At 45.5% G+C, this 21,056-nt stretch overlaps 1 protein-coding gene across 1 annotated transcript in view; it reads right to left on the reverse strand.

Annotated features, from left to right (window-relative positions):
- Positions 1-2,120: 2,120 nt before the first annotated feature.
- Positions 2,121-21,056, reverse strand: part of acss1 (acyl-CoA synthetase short chain family member 1) — a 30,926-nt gene continuing 11,990 nt past the window's right edge. Inside the window, exons 4-14 of the mRNA XM_030747437.1 lie at positions 17,615-17,790; positions 17,379-17,531; positions 15,093-15,240; positions 12,873-13,010; positions 12,078-12,170; positions 10,796-10,908; positions 5,569-5,695; positions 5,370-5,497; positions 4,707-4,770; positions 4,153-4,268; positions 2,121-2,718 (exon numbers count right to left, since the gene is read on the reverse strand). Coding sequence (XP_030603297.1) covers positions 2,533-2,718; positions 4,153-4,268; positions 4,707-4,770; positions 5,370-5,497; positions 5,569-5,695; positions 10,796-10,908; positions 12,078-12,170; positions 12,873-13,010; positions 15,093-15,240; positions 17,379-17,531; positions 17,615-17,790 — 1,442 coding nt within the window. The 3' untranslated portion in view covers positions 2,121-2,532. The remainder of the gene's footprint in view (positions 2,719-4,152; positions 4,269-4,706; positions 4,771-5,369; positions 5,498-5,568; positions 5,696-10,795; positions 10,909-12,077; positions 12,171-12,872; positions 13,011-15,092; positions 15,241-17,378; positions 17,532-17,614; positions 17,791-21,056) is intronic.

Consider the following 21,056-nt stretch of genomic DNA (forward strand, 5'->3'; position numbering starts at 1 on the left):
AAATTGGACGTAGGACACAGGCCAACAACCAGACAATGGAGGCTCAATACATCCCTGCTCAATGACAAAGCATTCATTGCATTGGTTGCAGAAGAGCTAAAGACATATTTAGAAACTAATATATCTGCAGAAACAACACCTCTGATAATATGGGATTGTGCCAAAGCATTATTTCTTTCACATCTGCAAGGAAAAAAACAGACACGCTTCAGCCATCATGAAGGACTTAAACGCGACTCACAGACAACGAAACAGTTATCAGATAAAGTGGAGGGCAACCTGAGATTCACTAACCAAAAATATTATGAATATGGCCAGAAGGCAAGTAGATTACTAACACTTATACTGAGGAAACAACTTACTTCCCCTGTGTTATTAGGTTCATTTGTTTCACCTGTTGTTCCCTGTTGTTTCCACTCTCCCGATTTCCTCGTGTGTATTTAAGCCCTTAGTTTTCCTCTGTTCTTTGTTTGGGTCCTTGTCTTTTCTACGTCCCTGTGACGGCTGCTGTGTGTTTTGTTTTGGGGTTTCAAGTGTTCAAGTTTCAGGTTTTGAGTTTTAACACGTTGAGTGGAAGGAGGGGGAGGGCGGGTCTTCCACACCCCAGTTTCATGCACCCTGCCTGGGGTAGAGACTGGCTAGTGTTTTGGCTGCTTCCCTGGGGTGCTGCTGGCTCTGTGCTGGTACCTGCTCGCCCACACTTGGTGTCCATGTGAGTTCTGTGTGTGTGTGTGTGTGTGTGGACAGCAGGGCCTCGGCCTGTGGCTTGCTGAGCCTTGGCACCTGTGGGACATGGTTGCGGAGGGTGGAAGTCACCCCTCCCTATCGCTCCCTACCGCTTCCCGCTGATCGCCACTGCCACCCCTGGGGTGTTGGGTGCCCGTGGGTCCTGGGGTTCATGGCCGGATGTTTTGGCGTGGCTCTTGGCCCGCTCCCTTGATGGTTTTGGCCTGGGGGTAGCTTGGGCCTTTTTGGCATTTCTCTGCTGGGTGTCGGGTGTTTCTCGGGCGCTTGGGGCCGCATTCTCGGCTCGTGCGGGGGTGCCAGCCTGTTGGGGGGGGGGTTGGCTGCTCATTGCCTCTGGCTCTCTGGACTCTTGCCATTTGACTGTGGGGGGTCTGTCTGGGGTCTCCCTCCTTCCTCCTCTGGGGTGTGTGCGTAGTTGCCATCGGGATGTGTGGCCTCCTGTCTTCTGAGCTCCTAGTGGGCCATGGCTAGGCCACGCCCCCTGGGTCCTTCCCTGTTCGCCTCTGGATCACAGGGGGTGTGGTTGCAGTTTCTTGCCCCCATTGGTGAGTACGTTCCATGACAGAGGAACATTCACACATTATTGCAAGCAACACCAGGAGTGTGTGTGTGTGTGTGTGTGTGTGTGTGTATTTTGCAGTTGGAAGGGAACTTGAATTATTAACTTTTAATAATAATGTTGATATAACAATTTAGGGGTATAAATATTTAGAAATTCTGTTACCAATACAGGGATTTCTAATTTCAGATTATTAAAATTAAACCTTGCCTGTATGATGGACCTCAGTTGCTGATATTTGAGAAATTTGCTGTTGCCAATTCCATATTTTGTAACAAGTTCTTCAAATGAAATAAAGGTCCCATCTTGAGTAACATGTTCTAGGTTCTTTATTCCTTTCTCTTGCTATGCTGAAAAATTCAGTACTTTGTCTGACATATCTGGATTGTTCCAAATGGGTGTCACTTTACATGGGATAAGTGAAGACTGTCCTTAAATTCCCCAGTCATGCCTTTATTAATACAGTGACATACCTGGAGGCCTGTCCTTTCGCACTCACTGTACACTTCTGGACTGGTAAAAAAATACCATTGTGAACAAGAATGTGTGGACCATCTTACCTCAGAGGGGATTTTATTTATTTTTATTTTACTTTTTTTTTTTTTTTTCCCCTCATTTTGTCTTTATTGTATTCATTGTAACTCTGGACAATATTATTTCTGTCTCGTCTTCAACTTATGTGGAATGTAAACAGCTGCAAGAATGTAACTATGGAAAAGTGCCATATTTATGGTTGAAAATGAATAAAATCTAAGTTTAAAAAAAAAAATACAAAACATTTTGTTAAAATAAAATCACACTGATGTGTATTCATGTTAATTTATTTCTGTTTTTACATCATAGATAAAACTCAGTGATTTCAGACTCTAAATGTTGTGAATTTAATAGATTATGTGAAGAAGGCACCAAGAAGAAATCAAATTCTGAGGTTTCACTTTAAAATTTAAATTTAACTGACTGATTTCCTTCTATGGTGGCCTGCAGGTCTGACTGTGTTACTGAGAAAAATTAATTAAAAATGTGAGCCACAAATGTGGAACCTGCTGTCAGCACAGGTGAGGGAGGCGGAGACATTAGTAAAGAGAAATCAGTCCTCGGGTGTGCGACTCTGTGGATCATTAATGAGACGCTGTCTCCTCTTTATCCAATCAGCAGTGGCCGTGTCTGACACGCTGCTCCTGATTGGAACTGAGCCTTCACCTGAACCCGATGACCCGCCCACCTCCCTAATTCTTCTCCTCCTCCTCTCTCTGCTTCCTGTACTCCTCGTGGGCCTCCATGATCTCCTTAACAACAGAAGGGTCATCCAGAGTCGACACATCGCCGAGGTCCTCGGTCATTTCCATAGCGACCTTCCTCAGAATCCGCCTCATGATTTTACCTGAGCGAGTCTTTGGCAGCCGCTTCACCACCTAACAGACAAGAGTGGCACACTGAGCTCTGATTGGATAACATGACTGAACACCAGCCAATAGTATGATAATCAATGCATTTAGAAACTGTACTCCTCAATGCAAACAGGTGAGGATAAAACAGATCATTTCAACATGAGATGAAAATGAACTATGTAGAGGCACGATTAAGCTTGCTAATTTTCTTTTATCATGTTCATCTTGCAGTATAGTTGTGGGTATTGAAATTTAAGTAATGGCCTAATTATAAGTATGTGTGTTTTATTGATTTTGTTGTCTGTTATTCTTTTCTACCTAAAACAGGCTTTTCCATTGAGTTTTGTCATTTGGGGTACGGGCCTGGGAGCAGAGGGAACCTAGACTAGCTGGGGAGACACGGTTTACTTACCGTGTTCTGTTTTGTTCTTTAAACCTTTATTTTACCAGGTAAAATGTTTGAGAACCAGTTCTCATTTACAAACACAACCTGACACGTGTTTTTTTTTTATCAAAGTCAAGACTGTGGATTGTGTGACACAGGTGGAATAAAGGGTTTATCTCTCAGACTGCTGGCTTACTTGTGGTTCCTAGGATACTTAAGAGTAGAACGGGAGGCAGAGCCTTCAGCTTTCAGGCCCCTCTTCTGTGGAACCAGCTCCCAGCTTGGAGACAGACACCCTCTCTATTTTTAAGATTAGGCTTAAAACCTTCCTTTATGATCAAGCTTATAGTTAGGGCTGGATCAGGTGACCCTGAACCCTCCCTTAGTTATGCTGCTATAGGCCTAGGCTGCTGGGGGGGTTCCCATGATGCACTGAGTGTTTCTTTCTCATTCACCTCTTTAATCATTAGTTATTATTAATCTGCCTCACCCCCTCTCAGCAGATGACCCCCCCTCCCTGAGCCTGGTTCTGATGGAGGTTTCTTCCTGTTAAAGGGAGTTTTTCCTTCCCACTGTCACCAAGTGCTGCTCATAGGGGCTCGTTTAGACTGTTGGGTTTTCTCTGTATTATTGTAGGGTCTTTACCCACAATACAAAGTGCCTTGAGGCGACTGTTTGTGATTTGGTGCTATATAAATAAAACTGAATTGAACTGAATTAAACCTCTTACCAATCTCAGGACGGTGGTGCATGAGACGAGTATTTACATTCATTTAATACAATATGTGGTATCCCTGTATCGATACAATATCACCACACAAAATATCGCAGTACTGTGCTGCATCGATTTTCCACCAGCCCTAATAAACATTTATTGATTGATTGATTCTGAATTTAGTGGATCTGCTGAAGGTTTGAACTAAAGTGTTTCTGATGTGTCAGATCAGCTTCGACAGTCAGGATGCAGCGATTCGTCTCATGATGTTTGACTTTAAAGTTTTCCTATTTCTTGTACTTCCTGTTTGCTGCTGACCCTCAGAAGGTCATGAAGAAGAGTTTAGACACACACTCACCAGGAAGTGTTCGGGGACGGCGTATTTGGCAATCTTGGTGGCGACGAGCTCTCTGAGCTGCTGCAGGACGGCGTCATCGCTGAGGTCTTCCTTCAAAACCACAAAGGCAAACGGCACTGAGAGCGCACACACACACACACACACACACATACACACACGTCAGCGCACTGACAGTTGGATGGTCCTTCACAGCCTCTGCATCTCATGCTGGACAGCCACAGCAGAACATTCAGCGCCTCCCTGTGGTCATCAAGCTTCATCACTCCTCCCTCTGACACCTGGACCGTTTTCACCTGTAATATTTTGTCTATACTGTACATAGTATTTTAATTTTGGGATATTTCAGTTTATTTAACACTGCAGTTCCTCAGTTTTACTTATTACAATTTACATTTTGTCTGTTTGGTGTTTATATTTGGAGTCTGTTCCGACTCTGCCTGCAGGCTCAGTGATGGAGCAGCAGGGGGCAGCAGAGTCACACAAACCAGCAGCTTCATGTCTGGGTTTCATTCATCAGGAAAACAGATTCCTTCCCTCCTTCCTTGCATCCTTACCTTCTCCTTTGATGTCATGTGGGATTCCTATCACAGCTGTTTCAGGAACAGCTGGATGTTCGTCCTGCAGAGAAAAGCACAGGTGTGACAGCTGCTCAGGCTGAATCAAAAATCAGATTTCACTGTTTGCTTTCATCAGGGGCATGTTCACAAAGCTTCCTGAGACTGAGAGAAGCTCCTCATGATCAAATTCTCAGAAGTCTGAATTTTGGACTAAATCCTGGAAAAGATCCAAGTTATTCAGAGAGCATCTCAGGCCTTAAAGGAGCTCCTGAGGTGAAACAGTTGTGCAGAGGACTTTAAGAGGATCAGGGGTTTCTTAAGGAGAGAGGAGGCAATCACGCAGGGGAACGATGCTCAGACACTTTTTATTCCTCCTGTCATGGAAGTAGAATATAGATTTCATAATCCTGTTAGTTCATCAATCATCACTGATGTCTGACATGCACGAGAGCCAAAAACACACGTGTGCAGCGAAGCTTTGTGGACACAGCCTCAGGCCTACATGCACATCCACCACAGCAAGACTCCTCAGAGCTGGAATAAATCAGGGTTTAATGAGGAGTCGGGATCAAACGCTTTAAAAACCCTCAATGATCAGAAACAGAATAACAATCAGCACATATATGTTTCTGAGTCCTGGATCTCCTATGTGCGTCTCACCAGGGCGTCCTCGATCTCAGCTGTACCGAGGCGGTGACCGCTCACGTTGATGACATCATCCATGCGGCCCGTTATCTGGTAGTAACCGTCCTGTGAGCGGTACGCTCCATCACCGCTGAAGTAAAACCCTGAAAGAAAAACAGCCGGCTCACAGATGGCGACTCTAAAAACACTGCAGAGCGTGTGTTTGTGCACTGACCGGGATACGGCTTGAAATACGCATCAATGAATCTCTGGTGGTCTCCGTAGATGCTGCGAGCCATCCCCGGCCACGGCTGACCAATGCACAGCGCTCCGGTGACAGAGTTACCCGACAGAGGCTCACCCTGATCAACAACAACACGACAAACACACTAAATACACCAACGTACCGGCAGGTACAAACAGCAGGACACGAGAACCTGATCACAGACTCCAGGTTCAAAGCTGTCCAGCTGGTGAAGCACTCTTCTATGCAGATGCTGCAGTTTTATCGCTCACTGCCAAAGAAGAACTGCTGAAAGTCAAAGCTCAGCTCAGCAGCACTCTTTATTTTTTAAAGAGTGCTGCTGAGCTGAGAACATCCTCAGATCCCTCTGAGAAACCTGTTTGGTCACCTTTGGTCCTCCTAAAAGCTTTGAACAAGGTACTGAATGGAGGTTAACAGCTTCATGATACCATCACTAAAATTATTTATTTTTAATTATTTTCATTTATTAAGCATCAGTGTCTGAAAAATAAAGAAGCACCAAGGCTGCAGTACCCCTGCCGTCCAGCAGAGGCAGCGGTGAGTCAGTCCCCATCCCCTGTTAAACTTTCCAGCAGAAATAAACATGTTTACAGCTGCTTTGGTCTCAGTGGATAATTTCCCCCTTTATAACAGCTGTACGGGGGAGGTTGTTTCTATAAGGGGCTCGACACACGGGGAGCGACGTCGCTCGCTCTCCATTCATTTCCTATGGAGCTTGTGCGATGAGGCGACAATCGCTTGCCCTCCTCCAGCTAAGCGACCGGCGACATTCGTGCATGTGAAATTTCGAGCTCGTACACGTAGACGTGCACACGCGACCAGGCGACGCGACACAACAAAGTTGGAAAATGTTCTACTTTTGTCGCTGTCGCGTGGCACTAAACCAATCAGCAAGAGTTTCATTGACTGACCAATGAGCGAAGAGTATACTACATGCTACAGTCTGCAACCACTTTCAGCACGAAGGAAAGCATCGTTTTAGCTGGGTTTGACTTTCCTATATTATATGACACTTCACGCAGTGATTATCGAGTTAAACATAAAAGGCAGCCGTATGAGAACGTGTTGGTACAAGACTAACGTTAAACAGACGGATAGAGAGGACTTTTGTGCTAATATAGGATGAACGCGAGGTTGTCTTTTTCTTTTGTAGAGGAGACTTAACAGCAAGATTTCTGTCAGTTCCAGTAAAATCTTCAGACTCCTCATCTTTATTGCCGTGTCTGACACGGACTGCTTTTAAAATGTCTAAATCCCTCCAGTTTCATAACCAATCACATTTCTTGGAGACGAGTGACGTAAGAGCGCGATTCGCAAAGCTGCCGTCGCTATCGCGTCCCGTGTGTTCGGTTTCACCCCAGTGGCGATGCGACCCATTCGTCGCTGTCGTTTGTCGCTCCCCGTGTGTCGAGCCCATAACTCACCTGTTTGCATTATTGGGGGCGTGGCCTCTCTCACTAACAGGTGGATGGTGACACAGGCGGCTGTAGCTGCTAGCTGTCTGCTAGGCTTCACCTCAGCAAACTGGAGTCCCTGAACTGGACCTCTGGACTGTTTTTTTTTTTTTTTTTTTTTTTTTTTTGCTGTTGGAGACTTTTGGAGCATTTTAATACAATTATCTGACCAATCATATGGCTGCTGTGGCTTCAATGGACTAACAGACCATCCAAGAAGGCGGAGCTCTAGTTTGGGTGCGTGAGATTCAAAGATTTGATTGGATGTTGCTGATTGGCAGGTATCTGTGTGATGCTCTGTACAGTCTGTGGATGCAGCCTGATAACCAGGCTGATGACTGAGCATTCCACCCTCTCAGTGAGTTACGATCACTTCTGGAAATGAAAAAACAGCCAAAATGCTAAAAATGGAATCCAGTGGGTGGCGTCCGGCTCGTTGTGGGTACAGGTAAACTACTGGCCTCTGAAACGGGCCGGAGTAAGACTTTATTAATATTTAAGGAGGAAAATAAAAATACTGATTCCTTAAGTGTCAGGAAGCCTTCAGCAGCCACACTGATACCCGCTGTCACACTCAGCCTGTGACGCTGTGAAGAAGAAATCTAACAGAGCCCAATGAACTCCTTGATGAACTTTGATGAACTTTGATGGGCGTGCTCAGGTATCACAGTGGGTCTACTGGACATACGTTTCCTTAAAATGATGTTTATTTGTCAGGGAGAGCCCAGCTTTAATGGCAGTCAGACTCCAGCAGGAGGAGGAGAAAAGGTGGAAACTGTGGTGGAGAATAATGTAACACTTTTACTTTGGACATCTGAAACTTTCCTTGCATCTAAATATTTTAATGAGGACAAAACCTTTTCACCTCAAATACTCTGAAATCCACAAATGCTCAGATCCCCTCATGTTCATTTTAACAGCACAGAGTAGAAGATGATCTATTGTGTCTCTAATGTTCCACAGTGTGTCAGTGAAGTCACTTCCACTCTGAGAGCGAGGCCACTTTAAGTGGTCTGAGTTAAATCCTGGAAGCTAAAGTGCGTTAACTCTGAGAGGATTGGAGGGAAAGTGACCTCGGCCTCCTCCCAGGATGAGACACTGAAGGAAGTCTAATCTAATTGAGTCCACGCTGAGGAAGCAGCGCTGATGAAAAGCCTGCAGATTACGGCTCTTAACGAGCGCATAATTAATTTGGGGACGCGGCGATCGGAGTCTGAAAGTCTGTTAATCAACGCAAACAGATGCTGCTGGCGCCGTTTAATGGGAAGATTACACAGAGAGGGTGTGACTGGAAGGCTCTCAGCGTGGTTAATGAGACGCAGGCCTGATGGGATGCCTGACCACATGTTCATCAATCCTTCAAACACAGCAGCAGGTTTGGCTTTGAACAGCTGCTTCCTTAAAAGTCCTCCAGTGCTAGTTTTCTTCTTCTGTGCAATAACATTTCTTCAGACAGCTCCAGGGACAGCGCGAAAACACAAAAACGACACAAAATGGCTGACAGAGAATTCTATGCAATCAGACCTGAGGTACTCGCCCCCTGTTGGACATTAGAAGCAGCGCAGGTTGAAAGCTTTTCTGTGTTGGACCACAGATATCTAAATATCCACTCAGTGATTTGTATCATTCTGCTCTGGAAGCCTGTTTCTGACTGTGAAAAACACATTTTTTGGCTACTCAAAATTGTCACTTGTTAACTCAAAATTTGGACTTAATAATTGGACATTTGGAGTTAGCTCTGCGAATCCCGAAGCTCCGTTAAAGAGGTCATTTCCTTGTGACCCGGAAGCAGATGATGCCAACACATGTGAACTCAAAACCAGGTAGCAACAGTATCAGTGAGCTAGCAATGTGTAGCAAACATGAATGCGTCATCAGGTTTTTGACCTTCTACCAATAAAAGCTGCATTAAAGATGCCTTCAGCCTTCTGCTTCCAGGTAACAAGGAAATAACGTACCTTCATGGAGCCTCCTGATTGGCAGAGCTAACTCGAAATTTCGAGTTATGGGTGACAATTTCTTTGTGGTGGAAACAAGCTTCCATATTCTAGTGCCCTGAGCTGTGGAGGTCCTCAAGTTTCAAACCCCAGGTCACAGGTCCTCCAGGTCATGGTCAGTCAGTTGGGTTGAAGGCAACCAGGCTTCCTTTTTAGTTTCTTGAAGATGATTCACCTCTCATCCAAGAGGCTTCTTCAGTTCAAAAAGCTAAATGGGAGCACCAGATATTTAATCCCCCCATGGGGTTGTCACCTTGGAGGTGGTCCCGATAGGGGACACCCTCAGGAATACCTCCAAGGAGAAGGGACACTAAGAATGGATATTAATGTTCATGTCTTGGACAGAGAAGACAGATGTTTTAAGAGACGAGTAAACTTAGAATGACCATCACTGAACAGAGGTGGTAGCCCACCACCTGAGACCCCCTCCCAGGTTATTTCAACCTCGAGTAACTCCCGAGTGCCTGTAGCAAAGCTGAAAAAGCAAGAAAAACAGGATTTGTTTTGTCCCCATAGACTTCCATGGTAAACCTTCCATCAGAAATAAACATGTTTACAGCCTGATAGAGAAACTGCTTTGGTCTCTGGAGCTAATTTCCTCCTTCATAACAGCTGTACAGGGGGAGGATGTTTCTATAACTCACCTGTTTAAATAATGTTTGCATTATTAGGAGCGTGGCCTCGGTGCCTGACAGGTGGATGGTGACACAGGAATGCATTTATTTATTCTAGACTGGACTATTGTAATTCATTATTATCAGGCTGTCCTAAAAGCTCCCTGTAAAGCCTTCAGCTGATCCAAAATGCTGCAGCTAGAGTACTGACAGGGACTAGAAAGAGAGAGCAGATTTCTCCCATATTGGCTTCTCTTCATTGGCTCCCTGTTAAATCTAGAATAGAATTTAAAATCCTTCTCCTCACATACAAGGTCTTGAATAATCAGGCCCCATCTTATCTCAAAGACCTCATAGTACCATATCACCCCAACAGAGCACTTCGCTCTCAGACTGCTGGCTTACTTGTGGTTCCTAGGATACTTAAGAGTAGAATGGGAGGCAGAGCCTTCAGCTTTCAGGCCCCTCTTCTGTGGAACCAGCTCCCAGCTTGGATTCAGGAGACAGACACCCTCTCTATTTTTAAGATTAGGCTTAAAACTTTCCTTTATGATCAAGCTTATAGTTAGGGCTGGATCAGGTGACCCTGAACCATCCCTTAGTTATGCTGCTATAGGCCTAGGCTGCTGGGGGGTTCCCATGATGCACTTTGTCTTTTCATTCACCTTATTTAATTTGTTTATACTCCACTCTGCATTTAATCATTAATTGATATTACTCTCTGGCTCTCTTCCACAGCATGTCTTTTCTCCCCCCTCAGCACCCCCCTCACAGCAGGTGACCCCCCCCTCCCTGAGCCTGGTTCTGCTGGAGGTTTCTTCCTGTTAAAAGGGAGTTTTTCCTTTCCACTGTCACCAAGTGCTGCTCATAGGGGGTCGTTTTGACTGTTGGGTTTTCTCTGTATTATTGTAGGGTCTTTACCCACAATACAAAGCGCCTTGAGGCGACAGTTTGTTGTGATTTGGTGCTTTATAAATAAAATTGAATTGAATTGAAAACACAGCAACAAGATAAAACACAACAGGCAGCAGATAAAGAATGATAGAGGTGCCAGAGCAGAGCTGGGTGGAGCTCCACAGGTGGAAGCGGCACAATCAGAGCTTTGCTTTGTGTGTTTGTGTGTGAAGGTCACCTTCTCTCCCATGAGCACCGGCTGGATGCCAAAAAACGGCCTCATGGCCATCGCTGGAATGATGGGCGCTCCTTCATCTGCAGGTCGGGGGGCGATGCAGACTCCGCCGGTCTCTGTGGGGACAGGACCAACAGGAACATCACACCGCTGTGAGGTTATCAGAGACAGTCGCTGATCTTCATGGTTTCTACCCCCTCTCGGCCATCAGGGGGCCTCAGAGGTCGCCTGTGACTGCAGCTTTAATTTCTTTTAATTTCTTAATTTATTGGGGATTTTCCTCCTTTTAAGAGTCAGAAGCAGCTGGCAGCGAGTTTAAAGTCCGATTTAAAAACACACTCTCAGTGCTCGGTGTCATGATTGTCGAGGAATTAGGTCACACACGCACACACCCTGCTGTCAGTGATCCTGCACAATCTCATCCTGGGGGGTTTGTGTGAGGCTGTAGGGGGGTCAGGGTGTAAGTGTGTGCAGGATTTGATCTTAATTCATTTTCTGCAGAGCTGCAGATGTTCTGCTGCTAATCGTTCAAATTAGGGTAAAGGCTTCATAAAGAGAGAATCAGACGGACTTAGAGTCGGATCAACAGTCAGAGGCACAAACAAAGATCCCCGAAAACTTCCAGGAATTAAACCCGACCACGAATCGCTCATCTAACACTGGCACTCCAGCAAACATCCAAAAGAAACTCATGCATGTTTTTACTAAACTGTAATTCGGTGCATTTTTCAATGAAATCAATCATGAAACCACAGCAGACGGGCCGTCGGTAAAGACTGACCAGAGAAGCTCAGCAGCTTCGTCCTTATAGTTCACATCTGCGGCCGGTTTAGACCCACCACGTCCCCATAATCTCCAAACAACCTCCACTTTCAAAAATTCTTGGGAAACTTTTTATCTTTTGGAGGCCGGGACAGATTCTCGAAATGTGCCACAGACTCAGAGCGAGAATCATAAATTCGCCGTCTGCAGACGCCTCTCGAAGCCACGGCTGAAAAATGTCTTTGACTGAACAGATTCTGACACACAAACTGTAAAAAAACAGCACAGCTGAAGTCTTTGTTTTTGGTGCTGATCATATTTCTAGCAGTGCCACTCTCCACTGTGGATAACTAATAACTAACCAGAGTGAGCAGCTGGACACCTGAGCGTGCAGCGATAATTCAACAGTTCAGTCGGTTTATGAACAGATTAGAAATACTGCAAAGCTCAGGTCAGTACTCCCTGATAATCCAGCTGAACACCGTGCTCCAGGTTCATCATCCTGAGTGTCGGTGCGTCTCACCTGTCTGCCACCAGGTGTCCACTAAAGGGCACCGCCCCTCTCCCACGACACTGTGGAACCAGTGCCAGGCCTCGTGGTTAATGGGCTCTCCCACTGTAGGCACACAAACACACACACACACATTTGTATTTCTCACTGACACTGATGAATTTCCAGCCCTCTAACCTGAGCCCTGAAACCCGTCTGACCTTTATCTCACCTGAGTTAACCTCCCTGTGAGCACGAGGCAGAACCCAAACTTAATCTGACCTGAAGGTTTGTAGGTTTCAGGATCTCTGTGTGTAATCAATAGATGTATTATTGTGTTATTTGTCCTGACAGCTTGGCTTTGATAACCAACAGGAGAATAAAGCAAACAAAGAAACGTGTCTGAAATCCGAGCTGCACACACACACGGCTGTGAGGGTGTTCCAATCATAGTGATCGATTCCTGTGGAACAGAAACCGGACGGCTGTTTGAAGCGCGTATGTTTTTGTGCCTTTCTTCAAATGCTGCATCACTGTGAGCTGATTATTCTGATCTTCATCAAAGCAAAATGAATCATTTTGTTGAAGTAATGAAGTAAAAGAGCCATGAAAGAATTTATTAATGAAACTCAGGTTATATCAATGACTTCATTCACATCTAGTGTGTACATATTTTTACCCAGAATGCTTTAAGAGCTGATAATTTGCTAAAAACCTAAAAAAAACCCCCCAAAACAACCATGAGCAGCTTCACCCTGTGTTTGCTGTTGTTCGTGCATTTAAAAGCGCTCCGTTTTACACGGTGTTTAAGACCGCGTCATGTCTGACCTGATCCGAGCGTCCTCAGAGACGAGCGGTCGTACTTTTTCACCCAGCTCTCGTCGTACTTCAGCAGCAGCCGCAGAGCCGTCGGAGCGCCGTAAAACTGGCTGATCCTCAGACGCTCGACAGTCTCCCAGTACCTGCCTGAAGGACACGCACAGAAACGCATGGAAATATGTACACATATTTGTGTGTGCTGAAAACATGTTCTACACTGCATTCGTCCAACAATCCAAAGAAAACCTGGACTTTAACTTTCCCCATCCATCATCCATCCATCCATCCATCATCCATCCATCCATCCATCCATCCATCCATCATCCATCATCCATCATCCATCATCCATCATCCATCCATCCATCATCCATCCATCCATCCATCCATCATCCATCCATCCATCCATCCATCCATCCATCCATCATCCATCCATCCATCCATCCATCCATCCATCCATCATCCATCCATCCATCATCCATTCATCCATCATCCATTCATCCATCCATCCATCATCCATCCATCCATCCATCCATCCATCATCCATCCATCCATCCATCCATCCATCCATCCATCCATCATCCATCCATCCATCCATCATCCATCCATCCATCCATCCATCCATCCATCCATCCATCCATCATCCATCATCCATCCATCCATCATCCATTCATCCATCATCCATCATCCATCCATCCGTTCAACATCCAGTCATAGGAGATCAGCTGATTGTTGGGGGATCAGGGAGGGGGAGCATCAATTGTGACTATCAGTTAAACAATTAGTAAAATTAAAATGGTAACTACATAATCTAAGGACCTGAGGGACCTTTTTCTGTTTTTTTGTTTTATTAGCCAACATTTGGGGCCTGTCATCGAGATGTGTCATTGTTATCTCATTAAAGGGAGATTTAAACAGACTCTAAATCATGATTTAATTTAATCTGAAGTCATACTTCATGTGCAGTTAACAACATGTGCAATAAAGGTGCAAAGATCATCTTTTACTAATGTATATAAATGTTTAGAGATTTTTGTTGTAGAGTATTTCAGTATTTTTCTATCAGATTTTATATATTATCTATTCTTGTTTTTCTGAGTGTTCTGCTTTCCCTCTGCTGTTTGCAACACCATAAATTTTCCACAATGTGGGCCTAATAAAGGATTATCTTCTCTTCTCTTATCTCATCTTATCTTTAAAGGCACAATAGCAGGTTCTCCACGAATGATCGATTCTGTTGGTTTTATTGAAATGAGACACTGCAGCGTGAAGTGGCCTCGATGTGAGTTAGCACCTCCAGGTCTGAGGTCACGGTCCTCTGCTGCAAACAGAGGATTGCTGCCTCTGGGTTGGGGGAGAGTTCTTGTCCTAAGTGAGAAAGTTTGAGGTCTTTTCAGGAGTGATGAGAAGGTGGAGTTTGAAGTCAAAGGGTGGACTGGATATTGTATTGAATTCCTCTAAAGAGTGTCTCAGTTCTCCCTTAAAGACAGATTGAGGAGCTCAGTCATGCATCTGTATTTGTATCTTCAGGCCTTCTTCGTTCTGTTATGTGCGTTATGTTCTTGGTTCTAGTTCATCCCAGGTCACTCTCCATCTCTGTGTCCTGTTCCCATGTTTACCTTGTCTCCCCGTTCAGTTGTGTCTCTTTGTTTCCCCGCCTGCTGGACTTGTTGGGTTATTCATGTCTCGTCTTTCCTGTGCCTCCCCGTCTTGTATCGAGTCTGCGTTTGTTTCCTGTTTACTCACTTCCTGCCTCTTTGTTTCCTGTACACTGTGTTCACTTTTGCTTCCCTTGGCTCGTTAGTGTCATTCTGTTCACCTGTTCTCCTCAGCTGTCTCCACTCTCTCCTCGATCCTCGTGTATATTTTCCGTGATTTCTGCAGTTCTTTTTCACATTGTGTTACCAGCAATGAAGCTGAGAGTTTTTGAGTTTAAATCTGTCTCTAGCTGTAAAACGGTCACATTCACCTTGTGGAGACTCTGTGAGGTCACAGCTGTTTGGGCCAATCAGAGCTCAGAGGAAGCGCCATAATAAAACAATAGAGTTGCGATAAACCGCCTCTGCAGGTAATAAAGCACCTTTAATGAGTAACCAAAGCCTGGACAGACTCCAGAACACCAGATCACCTGCAGCCCTGATGGCTTCATGCCTCTGCTTACCTTCAGTGAGGTCACCTTTGAGGAGAAGGTGGAGCTTCATAAGAAAAAGGCAGCTCAGGTGTCACACTTACCTGGGTTTGGATAAACAGGTGTGCTCTCAAACAGGACTGTGGTGGCACCGTTGCACAGCGGGCCGTACACCACGTAGCTGTGTCCCGTTATCCAGCCGATGTCCGCCATGCAGCCGAACACATCGCTGTCCCGGTAATCAAACACGTACTGCAACAACAACAGCATGGGGAGGGGGGGTTACAGCTGCTAATGTACTCTGTACCAATACAAGTAATCTATTACTGGCCCTGAACAAGATAGATAGATAAAGTATGAGAAAGTTTGGGCCCCCCGATAATGTTCATGATTATCTTTATAAATCATCGGTTGTTCAGATCAGCAGTTTCAGTTAAACATATCATACAGCAGATGAACACAGTGATATTTGAGAAGTAAAATGCACCTGCCTAATTTTGTTTAAATAATTATTGCACACTTTCTGTAAATCCTATAAACTTCATTTCATTTCTCAAATATCACTGTGTTCATCTGCTGTATGATAGATTTAACTGAAACTGCTGATCTGAACAACCGATGATTTATAAAGATAATCATGAACATTATCGGGGGGCCCAAACTTTTGCATACCACTGTAGATAGACAGATGGATGGATTTCCTTTCAGGATCATTGAACTTGTTTGTAGCTGAAGGGCTGCAGCAGCTGAGTTCAGAGATGATCTGAAGCTGTTTCCACCACAAACAAATGGGTGCCCCCCCCCCCCCGGCGTGGGCCCAGCGCTCGTCTCTTCTTTTTCCCATAAATCAGCTTTTGTTCTGTTTCACATCCAAACAAGCAGCGAGCCAAAAAACTGAGCCGCTAAGCAGCTTTAGAAATTAGCACTGATAAATATTTGGCAGAGATAGAAGAGGAAGAGGAAGAGGAGGGGGGTTATTATGTTTTTATTCAATTATGAACAACATCATTTCATCATGTGAGACACGCACACACGCAGAGGAAGCAGATGTTTCAGAAAGCGGCTAATTTAAAGCTTTCAGAGGCAGTTTCAGCTGCAGCATCTCTTCATCATCACCCTCCTCTTCCTCCTCGCTCTGAGGACAGTGGCTGTGTTGTTGTTGTTGTTGTTGTTGTTGTTGTGCGGTCTGTTATGTAACTGCTCTGCTTTGTCTTCACGCCCTCATTCCAACACTGACACAAACAGGCCATTCAAAAACACTCAACTTTATCAAACGTCCTGCTTTCAGAGTCGAGCGCAGAGCGCTGAAGGTGAAGGTCAGGTGACAGGAAGAAAGAGCTCGACCATGTGACCTTAAAGCTGAGATTAGTTCCACTCGGTACTCGTGCACATTGCCAAAGGTCACCTCACCTGTTGAAGTACAACAACGGTGCTAAACTGCTCTCCACTTTCTGTGGAGCGTGTGCAGAACAGACCAACACACAAATCTGTGTGTTATTTACAACAGCTGAACTGCCTCCACCCACACCACCCACACCACCTACACCACCCACACCACCCACACCACCTACACCTACACCACCCACACCACCTACACCACCTACACCCACACCACCTACACCACCTACACCACCTACACCACCTACACCACCTACACCCACACCACCTAAACCACCTACACCCACACCACCCACACCACCTACACCCACACCACCCACACCACCTACACCTACACCACCCACACCACCTACACCACCTACACCCACACCACCTACACCACCTACACCACCTACACCACCCACACCACCTACACCCACACCACCTACACCACCTACACCCACACCACCCACACCACCTACACCACCTACACCCACACCACCCACACCACCTACACCACCTACACCACCTACACCACCCACACCACCTACACCCTACACCTACACCACCTACACCCACACCACCCACACCACCTACACCACCTACACCACCTACACCCTCACCACCTACAATGTGTATATAAAGGCTAATGACTGACCATCAGCCCTTTAAGGAGGCATTAAAACACATGCTTGTTTTCAGATACTTCATAACTGAGCTGCATCACTCACATCTCTACAGTTCAGTCTTAATGACTCTAAAAACACTGCCGGGTGCAGGAAAGGAATCGCACCAGCAGCCATGACACATGCATGTGTGTGGATGGTGAGGAGAAGCACAGCAGCTCCACGCAGCAACACACAACAGAAATGTGGCCCAGAGTTTGATTCCCTGGAAATATAGAATATCACACAGTCACAGCAGCAGTGATGATGCAATCACTCAGGAGAAAATGGTTCCAAAACCTCCAGACAGAACATTTTGGGAACATTGAGGAGGCAGAGGAGCAGTACCTGGTGTGTGATGGAGGCGTACAGCAGGTATCCCGCCTGCGTGTGGACGACACCTTTCGGTTTCCCCGTGCTGCCCGACGTGTAGAGCAGAAAAAGGAGGTCCTCGCTGTCCAGAGGCTCCGCGGGGCACACGGCAGGCTGAGAGGACATCGCCTGCAACACGGCACGGACCTCAAACACTGCTCACCAATTCAGTATTTAGAAGGTATTAATAAAGAACCGATCGGATGCCTCACCTCCTCCAGCGCCACATCCAGCTCTCCCATCGCTGCCGGCGTTTCAGTCCTCTGACAGACGAAGACGTGTTGGACGGTGGGACAGGTCCTCACTGCAGCGTCCACCGTGGCTTTGAGCTCGATGACTCGGCCTCCTCTCACACCTTGATTGCAGGTGATTACGGCTTTACAGCCAGCTGGAGGACAGCACAGGGAGAGTTTGTCACGATTTAATAATGAAACCAAGGCAGAGAAACATGGAGGTTTATGTCATGGTCCTGGGCCGTGTGTAGGTTCTGTTTTCACTGAGTTCTCTTATGTTCCTAGTTTGTTTTGATTATTCATCTTAGTTCCTGTCTTCTTATTAGTTATTGTTCCATTTTGATTTCATAGTTCCCTTTGTCCCCGTCTCCCCTCCATCTGTGTTCTTGTGTCTGTTTTGTCCTTTTGTCATGTCCCCATCCTCCTGTGTTTTTGTATTATTCCCAGTGTTGTGACTAGTCTGCATCTCTGTCCTGTGTCTGTGTGTTTCCTGTTTTACTTTGATAGTCCTTGCTGTTCCTTGTGCTTTGTGCTTAGTTTTGCTTCCCGTTATCTCGTTTGGTTAATTACATTCAGCTTTGCCCCTCACCTGTTACCTGTGCCCCGATTACCTTATGTGTGTATTTAAGTCCTCGGTCTGTTCCTTGTTGTGTTGTCATCAATGATTCCCTGCTGTGTGTGTTGGTTTTTGTATTTAGTCCTGGAACCCAGCCAGCCCAGTTTAGCACTGTTCGTTTGACCTTTCAGTTAAGTTTGCCTGTGAGTCCTGCGTTCTGGGGTCTACGTTCTCCTGCCACACAGCACACCGTGACAGTCTGGCATTCCTCAGGGTTCAGCCTCGGGCCCTTTTTCATTTTACTTTACTGCTTTCTTACAGAGAGTATCCACCTCTGCAGTCACAGATGATGCGGCTGTTATCAGCATCCCCACATCTGCATTTATGGACATTTAGAAACATTTATATGGAAAACAACCAGAATCAGATTTAAAAACTCAAGTTTTTTTGTCTGTGAGCATCAGAGTGAGGATCCATCACAGAGTGACCTGCAGCAGTTTCATATTGGTGACTCAGAGCAGCTTGTTTGATCTGTTTCTGATCATTCACTCCAGGAAACTTCACAAAGTGCATTCTGGGTAAACTTTCAGGCTCATATCAGCATGTGGGATATGCGGCTGCTCAGGACAGGTTAGAGTAGATGAAGGGTCTCCTTTTTACCCACATCAGCTTCATGCTGTGGCTTTGTGCATGTTGGTATTTCCCAGACTTATGAAATTATGAAGCATGTAAAAACATCGAAGCCACAAAACTGGACCTGTCAGTTATTATTAATCTCCCCCCCCCTCCGCAGATGACCCCCCCTCCCTGAGCCTGGTTCTGATGGAGGTTTCTTCCTGTTAAAGGGAGTTTTTCCTTCCCACTGTCACCAAGTGCTGCTCATAGGGGGTCGTTCTGACTGTTGGGTTTTCTCTGTATTATTGTAGGGTCTTTACCCACAATACAAAGCGCCTTGAGGCGACTGTTTGTTGTGATTTGGTGCTATAGAAATAAAATTGAACTGAGCTGAATTGAAACTCTGGAAACATTCACAGCATGAAGGTCAAACTCTGCACAGCTTCATTAAATAGACTAAAGTTATTATAGGAAAAAATCAGCTGATTGTGGAGCGGTCGGGGGGAGGAGCGTCTGAATGAACGTAGCAGCGGTGGTGGTGGTGGTCTGGGTTCTCTGTATCTGATGCTGCTCAGTTTCTCTGGCCTGTATTTATATTAACATCATGTAAGCTAAAGCGATTTATTATTAAACGTAAAAGTGCTGCCAAATATCATTCCCAGGTGCTTTCCATGTGACATCACCTGCTCCATGACCTCGTTAGTACAGGCCCAGCTTTCCATGAATCATTAATCGATGATCCTCTGGGGGTTATTACAGTTATTCTCCTGTGGGAGTTTGTGTGTCAGAGACATTGTTTATTGTTTTATGTCTGATTTTTTAAAATACATTTTTTAACAGCTTTCCAGCTGAATCACTGTCAGGGTCCTGAGCTGCATCACAGATGTTGGTGTTGCTCATTATTATGCTGATTCCCTGAAGCTCAATGGCGCATATTTAAATGTAGATTTGTGGCTGATTAACAATGAAATATGCAGATATTGACATTTTGGAAACTCAAACAATGAATGGCAATGGTTCCTGGCGCTGTGAGTCGAGGTTCTGCCTGATGGTCTGAGGCTTCGGCTGATATTTGAACTTTAAAGCTACAGTAAAAAGTCTGCTGATAAAATGAAAACTCATGTCTTAAATCACTGTGGCCTGTTGCAGAGGTCAGAGGTCAGTGTTGGGGTTAGCTCTGTGTATTTCATGCACATCATTCTGTTCCTTTGTTTTTCTCATGCTGGTGTTTTGGTTCGTCACAAAGTTCCACGCTCAGGTTTTAGGAGCTCATAATCTGCAGATAATCCTGGATTTTCTTTTAATGCAAATAAGCATGCAGTGCAGCCAACCTGCAGCAAACAGTCTGATAATGCTGCAGAAAAATGTGAGGATGCTGTGTATTTTTCCACAGCATCATTGGGTCTTCGGTTTATCGGACACAAACACATCGTTTCCTGTAAAACGAAAAAACAAGTTTGAAAGAAGATTTTAGCTGAAATTAAAAAATGATCCTGTGAACATAAAAAAATGAAGCAGGGCTTGTTTGATAGATTTACTGTTAATATGAGGATGAGTAACCTATGCTACAGAGAGACAAAGAAAACATCTGAGCCTTTTAAAGCAACACAAATTGAATGCAGAGAAACTGAAACGACGCTCTCCTGACTGGAGTCTGGATCTCTGTCAGCCTTCCTGCTGCTGTTGGTTCAAACACAGCCTGACTGACGGGTTTTCTTCCACCCGCTTCGCCCGTTTGTTTCCAAAACACAGAAACACCCCCGAGCAGAGAGTCTGACCCCTGCAGACCTGAACTGTCAGACCAGTCAGACCAGTTAGAAACAAGTCCGTGTGATTCTATGGGACTGAAGTCAGGGCATTTTTGGTCTGTGCCCCAGAGCTAATGTCTCTGGTTGATTCTCAATTTGTTGTGGGTTTCTTTATTTCTTTCCTCAGACATTCTTAGTGTAGTTCTTGTTGGTTCCCACCACGTCACCATGTGTTACCGTGTCTGTCTCCCTCCTCTCTGGTGTTTTGTGTTTGGTTGTATCCGTCCTGTTCTGAGGGCGATGACAACAAGTCTGTTCCGGTGCTGAGGACGAGGGATGCCGTTACTCTGCCCGTGTGTGCCGGCGCTGTCAGAAAGCCCTTCAGTGAGTAAAACAGTTCCTGGAGCTCATCCTCTGCAGGAACCGGCCACCTCTGAGACTGCTGTCTGTGTTCCTCTGCACACACCTGCAGAGACTATAAACCTGTGTGCAGATTTCCTCA

This window comes from Archocentrus centrarchus, chromosome 15 (genome assembly GCF_007364275.1).
Source record: "Archocentrus centrarchus isolate MPI-CPG fArcCen1 chromosome 15, fArcCen1, whole genome shotgun sequence".
Lineage (NCBI taxonomy): Eukaryota > Metazoa > Chordata > Actinopteri > Cichliformes > Cichlidae > Archocentrus > Archocentrus centrarchus.